This window comes from Ptychodera flava (assembly GCF_041260155.1).
Source record: "Ptychodera flava strain L36383 chromosome 23 unlocalized genomic scaffold, AS_Pfla_20210202 Scaffold_23__1_contigs__length_28996876_pilon, whole genome shotgun sequence".
NCBI lineage: Eukaryota > Metazoa > Hemichordata > Enteropneusta > Ptychoderidae > Ptychodera > Ptychodera flava.
In genome coordinates, this window is record NW_027248277.1 from 969,573 (window position 1) to 984,179 (window position 14,607).

General features: G+C 36.6%; 1 protein-coding gene across 1 annotated transcript in view; it reads right to left on the minus strand.

Annotated features, from left to right (window-relative positions):
- Positions 1-2,165: 2,165 nt before the first annotated feature.
- The window catches only part of LOC139124272 (uncharacterized), a 118,068-nt gene continuing 105,626 nt past the window's right edge, over positions 2,166-14,607 (minus strand). Inside the window, exons 5-7 of the mRNA XM_070690414.1 lie at positions 12,546-12,644; positions 12,182-12,286; positions 2,166-2,218 (exon numbers count right to left, since the gene is read on the minus strand). Coding sequence (XP_070546515.1) covers positions 2,166-2,218; positions 12,182-12,286; positions 12,546-12,644 — 257 coding nt within the window. The remainder of the gene's footprint in view (positions 2,219-12,181; positions 12,287-12,545; positions 12,645-14,607) is intronic.

Below are 14,607 nucleotides of genomic sequence, written 5' to 3' on the forward strand. Positions count from 1 at the left end.
ACACCTCATCAAAGTTACCATACCAGTGAACTAGCTCACACGTGAGTAAAAAAAGATAACACCTGATGTAGGATGAAGAAACACTCATTTATTACTAAAGATTACGGGAAAATTGCATTGAATACAACAAAGGAAAAAAGTCTAACACCTTTATGAAGCTAGCATAATGTTATATCAAAACTAGTACAAACTAGTCCAAGTTTACTGTCATGAACAACTGACGTTGGAGATATTGTGAGATGTTTACCTCAGCATTGTTTGATGAATCAAACTTCTTCTGAGAAATTGTGAAGAGTTAATCTCAGCATTGTAAAATAGATCAAAGTTCTTGCAGTTTATTCAAATATTTTCAGTACTTATCAATTCCGACAAAGTTATTCTGATGTATAGAATAAATATAGGAGCTTTGAACAAATACCGGTAGTAGTAATGAAATTGAGATCCTCTATATGGAAAGGACATCAAACTATACATCAAGCAATACACATTTGTTTTGGCATTTAATGAGAAAGAAGAATCGCGAGGGTGTAATTTAAATAGATACAATTCACCCAGATGGACCATGGGAAATAAAAGTGTACTTTATGTAAAATCACTTCGCAGCAAACATGTTTACAAATTCTGTTTACTCACTCAAACCAAGGGATTTCCATGCTGAAACGACACAATGCTACATGTAGGGCTACGCTCTAAATTTAATCGCTTGCATTTTTGATACTTTTATAGTGTAAAACTGAAGTTTTCCTTCAACGTGAAGCCTTAATACCAGTCACAGATGAACTCTGAAATGATAGGAGAATGAGAAACACAAGTTACTGAAATGTGAAAATATATGATTTACAGTGCTAAAGTGCAGACAAAAGGTTCACGTAGCTTTTAAAATCCAGTGAGAATTTACATTAGCGAACTTATCAATAAGCCAGTTAAGGCCTGTCGATGAAAAAGAAAGTGAAGCAAGGCTGCAGGCTGGCAAAGACTGAACCATATTACACAGTGTTTCATCTAGGATACTACACCAGGGTGGGGGGATTGGTCCCCTTCCACTGGAATTTTCGAGGGGATTTTAAAATTTTGGGGAACTTAACTTGTAACTTGTAAGGGTTTATTTGCCCCGAAAAATAAGTTTGTCTGTTCACTGAATTCAAAAACAGGACCCATTGTGTGGGCCATTGACACCATAGTTTGCTTGTGACTTTCATTGCATGCCGTCTGCACTGAACACGTTTCTGTGACAATAAAGTCCGATTGTTCGTGTCGATTTTGCTATCAGAATTATTTTCAGAGTGTTATGGACATCCATACAATGCATAAAAACTTCAGTTTGTCTCCTTTTCTCAATCGTACAGAGATAATGTGATTGTGACACAGAAACCGTATCGGGCTAGGGCAATGAACTTTGTGAACGTACACGTAACTCTCAACTGGCAGGCTTTCATATGCAAAATCAGCGTACGGAAAATTTACGCGTGGTATATTGTTTCAACAGCATTTTCATGAAGCAGATCAAAAGCCTAGATGAAACACTGATTACATGGTGATCGAAAATCGGCAATTTTATTGATGACAATTGTGTTGGATTGACTGTGTTATTTCAGCACCCTGTCTTCTTGAACCGTACAATCGCAAATCGGCAGTTTTACTGATGCCTGGCTTGAACTTTGAAGCAACTAGATATCCTCGATATACCGATGTAATCTTCAGAAAAGTCTGTACAAATAAAAAACGCATATGAAGGAGACATGTCAAAGTAACTTACCTATAGTATCATTGGGATCGGTATGCGGTTTGCAATGCCGTTTGCAATTGCAGGCAATATATCCATGGTTTGACGTCATTTCTCCTGACGGCGAGACCTATTGTACGTTGAATATGTCTTCAAGTATACTCGTTCAATTTGCTACCATTTTATCAATGTTTGGATACCGTTTTCGGCGAAATTTCATCCAAAGTTTAGCAAAGAAACATGACAGAGTAACCTGAAGCTAATTCAATACGTGTAGATTAACGGTCGATGTGTCTTGCCGCTAACACTTTGACCTGCGTGACCTGGGTCATTTAGCGAATCTGACCAATCGCGGACAACTTTTCACATAATAAATGACGTCATGATGCGTGATGCTGCCTAACCAACAACAACATGCAACGTACACGTTTTTCTTAAGGGTCTATGATTTGATGTTCGGACCTGTGGGAGTAGCAAAAGTGGCGGTGCTCGGACCTACAAATATCAAAGGTAAAAGGGAGCACAGCTTAACATCGAATGAACAATGGTTCTGAGGAAGACACGTTGATAATTATAAGGCAACTTCTCATTGATGCACGGGGTTGTCCCGGCGTTTTTATATGTGTGCATACATATGCCCATAGGATTACGCTGATAGACTACATGTACACGTACACGGGTACTCGATCAATTTTCTGAGCCGAGATCGCAAAACGGACGCACACAAATTTAATTTGAAAATGGACTGAACTCATTAAATACCTGACCGTCCTTATAACTTCACTCTGCGAAAAACGAAAACTCAACTACGGTGGTGCCACTGGCCCATGTTTTGCTGCCAGTGAGCTGTTTCGAGCTGCCATCGAGCTGTGACAATTGTAGTGTCAACAAAGTTTTACTTCGAACGATTTTGAGCTGCATAACGGCTGTTGACCGATCGGCCAAGAGCTGCACAAGTCTGCATTTCGTCTTCCAGAGACACTCGAATCTGCAGCAGACAAATGACAGCTCCAAACGCTCTCTGCAGATCTGCATTAAAGCTGGTTTGAGCTGTCACAGCTCTGAAACCGATCTGCTGCAGCTAATGAAGATCTGCACGTTTCCTACTGGGCCTTTATTACACAGTTGACATGGAAATAAAAAAAAACATCACTCGCAAACTATCGGTGAGTACGATGTACTTTTGTGTGTGGTTGTGTGAAGTGAATGATTGAGTCTAACACGTTTGCGTTTGGGGTAAAGAAAGAGTTACAACGATGATTGCATCGGACGATCGCAAGACAAGGTCTCAGCCAGAGCAGTTCCTGTTTTGGCAGAGAGCGAGTCGGTGTGCGATGAAAAATGCATCTGAGTAGCTAACAGTCGATTTCCCCGGTCTGTAATATCTCAAATGCGTAATAAAAAATTTTTTTATTATACATTTACATACGGCTCCCTAGGCTGTACGAACCTCGAATACATCAACACAGTAAAGATCACATGTCAGCTCAGGGTAGTTCAGACCATAACTGCTCAAACTGACAGCTGCAGACCGACAAACATGGAAACATGATGTCGGCCTTGTGGGAACCCGTCGCCTCAGTGTTAACCTGACATTGGATCGTCAAAAATCTGTCCTTGTCCGCTTGTGTCGCCAATCTTATAAACTTACATGTAAGATCTTTTTTATACAGAGCCCGGCACTGGAGCTACACATGGGATACTTCCCTTTTCACACATCGTTCATTCAGATGACAAATGTGTGGAGTCAGTAGACTACACTCTCTTGTGAGTTCGACTTCGTGAAAAAAGATATGACTTGTGACCAAAATTGTATTTGACCCATAACAAGGAGACCTTTATTACATTTGCACCAGTATGTTTTCGAATCTTGCCAATACACTCTCATTAATATTCGCCAGGGGGAATGACGAAGGGACCGTGCTTCAACCACATCAAAAATCGACTCGGAGGCGAGCCAAGGCTGTAGCGGCATTAAAGTTATTCTCAGAAACAGGACGGCAGCATTGGTCAGGGCCGGATTTCGCACAGTATCTATGGAAACCAGTGGTTATTTCTTAGAAAATATGTGATTGGACTGCGTCCTTCTCCTTTGGGCCTTGGACTTTCGCCGCCTTGCCCCCAAACGTCAATTAGCTAACAAATCACAAGATAGTTCAGTCACATGAATCTGTAAATTTTGATGCATAAATCTATCGTGATTAATCGTTATTCTCAACTACCTAACGCATATCAAACAGGGTCCCAGGCAGGTGTTTGAGGACGTTCAGAAGACACCATCGGCGAGTTTAATTTCAAAGTTAGCGGAATTCTTTTACTAGTTTCGATAACTTATAAAATAACTGGTTTAATGATCAGTGTACCGTACTGTTGCATATCAAATAAACTTTTAGACGATAAACTTCGAACTTTTACATTTTACACATTTTTATTAAAAATACTTTTGCGGAAAAGCGGATGTATGAGGAAAGACATCGTGACTAGGCCAACGATTACTCAAGAAAATGTCTTTTATCACTTTCTACATTTACCTCCATGCTCCATCAAATCCCACGTCAAGTCGTAGTGAACTCCGAGCTCAGTCCCCCAGACCCTGACTCGATGATTTACGATGATAGATTTTGTAAAAAGTGCTTGACTTTCGCTTTTCCCGTCAGTACAGGTGGACTGATTTCAAAGTGTAATCAAAATTGAAATAAACAGATATGATGTCCAAAAACCGTTTTTTTATTTAATTAATTCATCAGCTTTTCATGCCCTCGCTGTGGCATCCCCCCTATCATTCGGAAAGAGACCGGTACATCTCCTACCGGTATACACGTAATCTTATTTATGGAGCATCCTGGTTGTGCACGTCGGCCGAACTGCAATATATCTTCAATGTCGCAAAACATATTGCACCATTTTGATGAATAGGACACGTCCTTGTATGTTCGCCAGAAACTAATTACAGTGGGTTAGGATACAACATTGGTCAAATGAGGATGAAATATTGAAGATGAAAATACTTTTATCGATCGACAAAAAAGAAAGAGGGAGTCAGTATGTTAAATCATTGTCGGGAGAGGCGATACTTTCCACGAATTAATCAACACTGAGAAACGAACATGAATATTTTATTAAACTTTTAAAAACAAGTTATCGCCTTATACCGGGAACCCCCGTTTTTTGTTTAGAAATACTCGCTAGGCCTACTGCTGTACCAACTGTCTTTAGTCGTTACTATACGATTATTTCCCAAAGTTTTAATTGGGCCTAATAGCTGCTATTTTTACCATCCTGAAAAAGATCTCGCCAAATAACCGGCACAGTGCACTGGTTGGGCACGTCTGTGTACGTTACACGGAATATTCATGAAGAGCTTCAGTACAAGTCGAAGTCTGTACATGCAGACGGCAGAGATGACCCCCAAACCTTGTGCTTTTATCTGGTGAAACACAAATATAGGGTTCAGTTAGCAATATTTTGTCTAACGAGAGCAAAAAAAAAGGATCTATTCATTTTCTTCAAGATTGAGTAAAAAATGATGGTTATCATCAAATTCTTTGCAAAAAATGCTAGTTATCAACAAATTCTTTGCAAAGTTCGTTTCGTTAATATTTGAATCTAGTGCCAGTTGAGTCATTGATCGTGTCATGAAGATACGTTGTCAAATTCGACCATGGCGCTAAGCAAACGCTTCATGGTACGACAAGCAGCAAATTTTATTCTCCGTTCAACCTGGACGAAACTCGGCATTGCCCTATGAGTCACAGGTTGTATAAATGATATATTAATAATTGACATATAATTTTTCATTTGACTTTGAACTTTTAAAGAATACCTTTAACCTTTAGAAATAATCACTTGGGTGAAAGTCCAATATCATATTTGTTGTTCACATCTGCCCGTTCAACCACTATTCTCATGATGTACATTTATATCAATTGCCAAACATTTTTAAAAGCACAGATTAAACTTGTGTCGTATTTAAAATATCTATTCACAGTTTCTTCAGAGACCAGAATGTAAATGTTTAGTGAATCAACAATCCGGTAATTCCAAAAGCAGATTTCTTGCTGACATTCACTATTATTAACCAGCTCAGTCGAATCAAGTACATTCATAACAATAATTAAGAATCTATAAACACTCCGATAAAGCTAGTTTTGTATAGACAAAAATTATGGTGTCCTCATAGACTACAATGTATAGTGAATCAACATTTTTGATGGAATCCAAAAATCAAATTTTTTGTACACAGATGTATTTTTACCTCCAAATTCAAATTACAAAAATTACATAAATTATCAAACATGGATAAATGTACATGTATAATGCATGTTGTATAGGGGAAAATTGTCAATATTTTGCCTTTAGAACAGATTCCAATGTATTATGATTTGATATTTTTTGTTGAAGGACTGTATTGGCCACACCTTGTTTTCAAATAGTTGTGATAGTTGCGCAAAAATGATAACCCTGCCCCAAAGGCATGCATGACGCTTCAAAAATGTTTTTTTTTTTTTGAAAAATACCGACCCCCCCAAAAAGGCCTTTCCCCCGGTGATTTCTGTTAGTCCCCATGAAAAATAATCCTAGGAACACATGATTGATACGCTGTATTATTTGTTAGCTCCCATTTGCCATACATATATGGCAATTGGGAGGTTATATGGTTGAAAAAAGTCTGTACATGTATGTGAGATGTCTGTCTGTATGTATGGATGTCATGTGGGGATGTCTGTCTGTCCAACGAAAAAACTCACAAACCGCTACATGTATTATAAGCTGATTTTTGGTGTATTTGATGCTAGAAGATACAGCTAGCGGGGGCTTTAAGTTAACATTAGATTAAGTCTGATCTTACCTAAACATTATATGTCATTTTATTTTGCATCTTTTCATTTGTAACTTTCTTGCATGGACATGTCAGCGCGTCAATGGACGCGTCATATATGAGACCATACCATTAATAATTGAGACTGCAGTTTTTCTTTGTTTCCGTAAAATGCGTATTTGACCTGAAGGATATAGATTATCAATGAATACTAACAGATCTAAATTATTTCCTTGCGGAGGGACTACGGCCCGGTTCACATTACAAATTGTTGGGTCTGCACGGTGTTGGTAGGTCGGTGTTGCCTGAGGAAACATCACTGGCTAGCAAAGTTGATCATCACACAGTGGCAATGTTGCTGTTTTTGCGAGAAACTGTAGACACAGTCTGCCTCCTCGACGTGGTACAGTAGTCACATGTCACTCTTTTTTTGGTTCCATCTTTCGATCTAACCAAACAATGTTTATCTTGCCAATATTTTTGGCTAATTTCTTCCATTTTTACTAGGCTGAATCAGTCAGCAGAGACCCAGGCGCGGGCAGAGACCTGACCGCTTGCCCGTGAGAAGGCTAGCTAGGCATGTTGACACGATGTTGCAATTTCGCAAACCGTTACCATGCACCAAATACACATGCGTACATATTCAAATAGTAAAAATGACGTTTCAAATTCTTTGCTTTACTCTCGCAAATAGTACGTACCAAAACAGCAATTTATTCGGTAATTAAATCAATACACTCAAATTAGAGTCGAATCTACAAATGAAATTGTTATGGATTTTTCTATAAAGTTACATGTAAATCTTCAAAATATGAAGGTAAATTCTGATCCATATTGCAACTTTAAATTTGAAAACTGCAAAGGTGGGGGAGGGGGTCATGTATTTTTCAAACAGCATGGGGGGGGGTTAGGGGTGTCACTTAACATTCATAAGTATCCGTCCTGTCAAAAAGCAATTTCAGTGTTCAAAAATATTCTTGACAGATAAAAATGATTCCCTGCATGATTTCATTCTGGAAAGTCATTTAACTTTAAATATGAACAAAAAGATAACAATCTGTCACGTGAACATCTTACCTTGGCTCTCTGAGGCTTATTTTATTGTAAATTTAGCTCACTGAGGGCAATGAACAATGCCTATTACTTACACATTAGAGATACGGCAAGTTTTGTCAGGGAAATTATTTAACAGTTACCTGTAGACCACTAGTACCATGAAAAGTGAAATGATATGTTCAGTTGAATTTCCAATATCATAATTGTTGTCCACATCTGAACCTTCAAATACCCTATTTGAATCAAGTACAGTTGTATTGATTGTCAAGCACCTCAGAAAGCACAGATTATGTTAGTTTTGATAGAAAATTATTCAGAGTTTTCTCATAGACTCCAATGTATAGTGAATCAATATTTTGGTGAAATTCAAAAATGCAATTTCTTGCATACATAAAAACTTTTAACCATCCTAGTCTAATCAAGTATTTGTAAATGAATTATCAGAAGTCTATAAAATACACAGCTTTGGCTAGGTTTGTATTGGAAAACATTATTCATAGTTTCCTCACAGATTTCCATGTACAGTGGACGAACATTTTCAGTGGAGATCCAAAATCAAGTTTCTTGTACACATTACTATAGACCTGTAACCATCATATTCTAATGAAGTCCAATTATGTTAATTATTCAACGTTTGTACCGGTATATGCAAAAGTATAGCAAGTTTTTCATTGGAAAAAAAAATATTTACAGTTTTATCATAGACTCCCATGTATAGTGCATGAACATTTTCAGTAAAATTCCAAAATCATACAGTTATGAACAGCTCTACTATCCATACCATCATTGTCTATACCATCATTCAATTGTAAACAATAACAATGAAGTTTACATATGTACAAATCAAGTTGACAAGCTAGAAATTGTATATATTAACATGCACTAGGGAGTAGAAAAAGGGATTATAGTTGATATAGTTGATTTCAAAAGTTAACATTAATGGCCCTTTAAAAGTGATTGTCTGTCATACAAATTCTAATTAACAAGCCTTGCCATTTGTTGTTTTATGGTATGCATACTGCTGCCAGCATCAAGATAGCAAGGATATTGTTGTGATAAGTCTGAACAAGCAATTACTTCTGTATTTCAGCAATTCTAAAAGTTCACCATGATTAATGTAGAAAAATATTAGCTGAAAAACAATTTAGAACTTCATGTGTCTATAACTTCTGAAACAAACTGAAAACCTGTGACATGCCTAACATGGAGCTTATGATAAAGCAAGGATTGATAATTTTAAACAATCTTTTTTTGTAATAGATTTTAGATTTTTTTGTGCTCACATAATGACAATTACTATGTTATTATCTTTCAGAAACTCAAGCATCTGCAGAGTGCTTTGAAGGCAGCAGATTGGCCTGAAGATGATATGGTGAAGATTGAATCTGTTTTAAAACCTGACAACATCTCTTCTGAACATAGTGACATTGATGAGGATGGGAAAGTTGTGGGGTATTTAAGAAAGCCACTGTCATGGGAGTGAAAAAAATTGAGAAAAACAAAAATACAACTCATGGATATTTACCTTAGATCATTGTCAGTTAAACAAAAGCAAATGCGTTTGCCACGCACAGAGGAATCTCCCTCATCCAGAGACAGGCCGGATGAAAGTGAGTCGTGGGCAATGAGGGGGGTCGATGGAAATCAAGAAGATTCAAATTCTGGTGATGAAAGAATGTGAAAATCTTGTTTGATTTGTTAGTTTATTTATTTTATTTATTAAAGGGAATTTCCGGTGCATTTTCCCTCAGTTTTAAACTTTATTTAACCGAATTTTTTCTTAATTAACGTGAATCTTACAGCAAATTTGTGATTTACTTTTGTGTTTTGCAAAAATTGTATAATTTGATCTTTTAACAGGAAATTTCAATCGCTTTATTCTGTTTTAAATCGAATTTAACATCATATTGACTTAAAAATCACACCAGAAAAGTTCATTGCTTTCACTTGAAATTTTCATATGACGAGTACCAATATTTCTACGATAAATTAAGAAATTGAATCTCTACGTGTAAGCACTTTAAAAACATAATCTCGCTCTTTCTATTGTATTGTTGCAAAAATATTTAAAGAACAAGAGAAATATAATTAGTGACGAGAGGAAGAAAGTTGTACTTCAGTTCATAAAATGGCACACAGGAGGAGTATACAAACAAGCGACCTAGCGGCCGATATAGCTCCGCTGTGTTATGAAGAGAATAACTATTTTGACACATGTCAATGAAGAAGGTGGAAATCTTTGATAGCTCATTTCAGTGGCCAGAAAAAAGGGGCTAAAATAGCTGCAAAAATACACAATTGAAGATTTCATCATACTTTGAATATATCACATCGGATCATCCCTAGGAACATGTCAACCAAAGCTATCTGATGAGTACTTTTTTGAGAATAAAATTTTCTGACCAAAAATGGCAACAATTGCCCCAAAAAATAAAAATTGCAGATTTCATCATAATTTCAAAAGATCAAATTTAGTTCATCTGTAGGAACCTGCATATCGAATTTCAAAGCTATCAGACCAGTCCTTTTTAAAAACACATTTTTTGATCAAGAATGGCAAAAATTGTCCCAAAAATACTGAATTACTGATTTCATCAGAAATTCAATATATATTACTAAGCTCATCTGTAGAAACTTGTATAACAAATTTCAAAGCTATCGGACCAGTACTTTTTGAGAAATACAATTTTTGACCAAAAATGGCAAAAATTGGCCTTAAATTACAAAATGCAGATTTCATCATAATATCAATAAATAACATTAGTTCATCTGTAGGAAACTGTATACCAAATTGCAAAGCTATCAGATGAGTGTTTGGAAATACACATTTTTTGACCAAAAATGGCAAAAATTGCCTCAAAAATACAAATTACAGATTTCATCAGAAATTCAATATATATTACTTAGTTCATCTAAAGAAAGCTGTATACTAAATTTCAAAGCTATCACACCAGGACTTTTTGAGAAATACATTTTTTGACCAAAAATGACAAAAATTGCCTTAAAAATGCAAATTTGCATATTTCTGCACAATTTGAACAAATCTGAAATAGATCATCCCTAGGGACATATGTACCAAATATCAAAGCTATCTGACTTGTAGTTTTGAAGAAGAAGATTTTTAAGATTTTTTTACCAAAAATGACAAAAATTACCTAAAAAATAAAAATTTCACCACGATTTGAACAAATCTGACTGAAGTCACCCCTAAGTAAACTGCATATGTAATTCCAAGTAATCGGACAAGCGGTTTCAGAGTAGAAGATTTTTTTACCAAAAACACGAAAAAAATGCCCCCAAAATAGAATAGGAAATTTCACCACGATTTGAACAAACTGAAGTGAGGTCACCCAAGTGAACTGCATATAAAATTTCAAAGCAATTGGACTTGCGGTTTCAGAGGAGAAGGCAATTGTTGACGGACGACGACGGACGACGAAGGAAAATCAACCTATTTGATAAGCTCCGCATTGCTGACAGCAGAGCTAAACAATATGGTGAAGATGAGAGTCTTTGATTTTTTACATTGTTTTCAAAATGCTTCATTACTAAATATAATATTGTGACTTTGTACTATAGAAATGTTTTTGAAAAATTGATATGCTGTCACAAGCTTTGAAGTTATATGATGTAATCTGTTTTTGTGAGATGATAAAAATCCTTAAAAGACGAAAAACCTAAAACAACTGATAATTGTAGGGGAAAAATCACCTGAGTATTGCTGGAACTTGTATAAGATATGGGCCAATAAATGCCATGAATACTAAAGTCTTGATATTATGAATCACAATCAGCTAGCCAGCATAAAAACAATGAGACAATCGATATGAAAGTAAAGTGTGTCAGTTTCCAAAATTGTCTCCATGTTACGATAGCCTCGACTTACAGCAGAGACACTACACGCTGTCTCACTCAGTCACTACTGTCTCCTTAGTTCTCTCAATGTCTAGTTAAATGAGAGACAGTCACTTTCCAAAACATATGAACCAAACGAAAATTTTATGCTATATTGCTGTTCAATTGTTTATGGTAACTATAGAATCTTGGATTCGTCAATTTAAAATGGGCACCATAAATGGCGTCACAGATAAGGGCGAGGTCTAAACAGAGGTTTTGTAGTCAAGTCAATGAATTAATTACTGTAATATGTATTTATCAACAGGAAAAGCTAGACACCGGCAGCGTTAATACGACTTTTATTTAATCTCATTTGTATTGAAAATATCAAAGGTAAGATATGTCCATTGTACACGTTGTACATTTTTCATCTTGTTAAAAAATAGCACTATGCTTAAAAATGCTTAACAACAACAGAAATGACCGTATCGCCAAATCGATATAATTATTAGCTCGTGATTCATTAATGCTAAACACGGAGTATTAAGTGACATTTATTTGCACAATTTGTCATATAAATCTAAAATTAAAAAAATGTGATAATTAGAAGAACAGGAGAAAAAATGTTTAATTCCAATGTTATTTCAACATTTTTATTGAATAGTCTTTAATCTTTAAGGCCAGCAAAAGTTCTTAGAATGTTCTGCAAAAATACAGTGCCGTAAAGGACACTTAAATATGCTTACCTTTTCGCCTTAAACTTGCTACCAACACAACACATATTACAGCCATGACTATGAAAATCACAATTGCAACTATACAGAGATCAGGTCCAAAGTAACAGCAGTCTCCTTGTTACAAAAAAATAAAAACGAATCAATGGATTAGATAACAGTTGAGATATATCATCTTATATGGTTATTTGCTTTGAATATCTATGAACAAGATACATACTTAGATTTTATGGCCACCATAGTCTTATTGAAATACAAAATGATTCTTCATACACAAAAGGAGAATAGAGATGTTTTCATTCTTAAGATATTATAATTTCTTATCTGTACATATAACTGAACAAGTGACAGTTCAAATGCTGACATGATAGCTCACCAATATTCTCGGGGGCATTGATTTGGTCGTGATCTATGTGGTTTTTAGATTCTTCGGCTAAACAAATTTCACCTGTACCATCTGGACTTGAACTCTCCCCTGCAAACAAACACATATGAGTTTTCTTTCACTCATCACTTAATGGTTTGTCGTCATTGATTGTCTGCACCAAAATAGCTTCAAGGTGTTCAAAACAGAACTAATACGAAACGTCAAAGATGCCAAGCATTTTGCTCATCAGCTTTCTAATCCTAACCGACTAATGTTGCATTCTTTGATATGCATATTTGTGATGTAAAATTGAAACTGCAGCAACATGATAAAACAATGAGTAATAAAATGTATGATTGTTTTACCTTCCATGGATAGTGGTATCATAAAGTTACATATATAGGTATTATTCATAAGTATATAAGGTAGTGACATAGAGACAAAGGGCAGAAAAATCTTGTTCAATGTTTCGACATATTACCCATCAGGTCATTGACAAGCGCTGATGATTGCTTGGCCCTACAAAATGTTTGAAGGAGAGTTAGATGCAGGTAGCTACAAACATTTTGTGCAATTATTAACCACAGAGGGAAGAAAAAGGTCCCCTGGGGTGGGGAGGGAGGGTTTTTTGTGCAACGGTTTACCTTATTTGATTTTATTATTTTGACTGTGATATTTCAACACAAAGACTTCTACTCCACACCGTCTGACTACTTTATATATTACCGACAAGTCCTTATCTCCTCTCCAACTTGTGTATACACCACTATAATTGCTGCGAAAACATTGCCAACTTGCTAATCCGCTGTCCGTATCAGCGGATCAATTGATTAGTCATGACTACAGCCGTCACACACGTAGTAAAATAAGGAAAGGGTTGAAGATCACAGACACAGTGTCACAAAAAACGCAAATCTGAGCAGATAAAGAAGTCAATCGAAATTTAACGAGTATCAAAAGCATCGCTATACCGATGAACTGTTACATGCCAAAGTACGCCGTCTAAAATGGTCATCTTCAGCCAGAAAACCAACCGACATTTCGATTCGTCCGTAATCTTGAGCGGAAGTCGGAAGTAGAACCTTTTGACCTCAAACCTTTTTATTTCCAGTCCAGAAGTAAACATGTTTCACATTATGCGATTGATGTTATATAATGTCAGAATTCGTAAATCATGCTCAAAATAAGCAAACGTTATATACAAGCACGCTACACGACTGGTTTTAATCAATCCTACAAAACAAGGATTCAATTGGTATCCTGTTTGTCACAAAAAGTTGCTAATGATGAGTTCGAGAATATAACCAAAACTTCTGTAAATCCTGCACAGAAAGAGCTGAAGGGCGAGGTATCACGTTTCTGCCTTTGCATCTACACAAACCTCCTTTGTCAATCGACGTGGTAGCTCCTTCGGCCACAGACAAGGATAATTTTTTCTCCCTGTAGCAGGGCTCGGACAGCATCAACCGAACGAACACCGCTGCAGGAGAGCTCAATATAGATTGATGTCATCGTGTATGCCAGTATTATACACTATCCATATTATTCGATGCCACCATCGTCACCGTACATCTAGCGTCTATCGTAAACGTAGCACACCGTCATCGACTGTGACTGACTCGTTTGCCCGGCCTCCCCGCTAATACATCAGCGACTATCAATACCAATGAAGTTCTCACCTACCGGTATTCCAAAAGAACCTCCACCATGTGCACATCGTATCAACAAAACATCTTGAATGGCAAGGAACACGACTTAGACATTCTAGTATTACCCCGGGTATGATCAGGCTTACGAATTTGCTGACATTTTCTTGCCCTTCCGCGTCCATGTCTAGCGTAAGCTATAGTATTTTCCCTAGAGAAGGACAGCCTTCGCTTCAGTTTCCGAGAACTAGACAAGCATCCTTTTCAATAAAAACGATTTCATGGTATTTGATACATTTTCTGTGTATTCTGTCTGTAAAAACGTCAGCGGATGCGCGCGGTACAAACAGAGGGTCCACGCTGACTTTTATATATTTTCGCTGTATTGTTATGCACTTTCAACCATCATCATTCTTTAAACACGC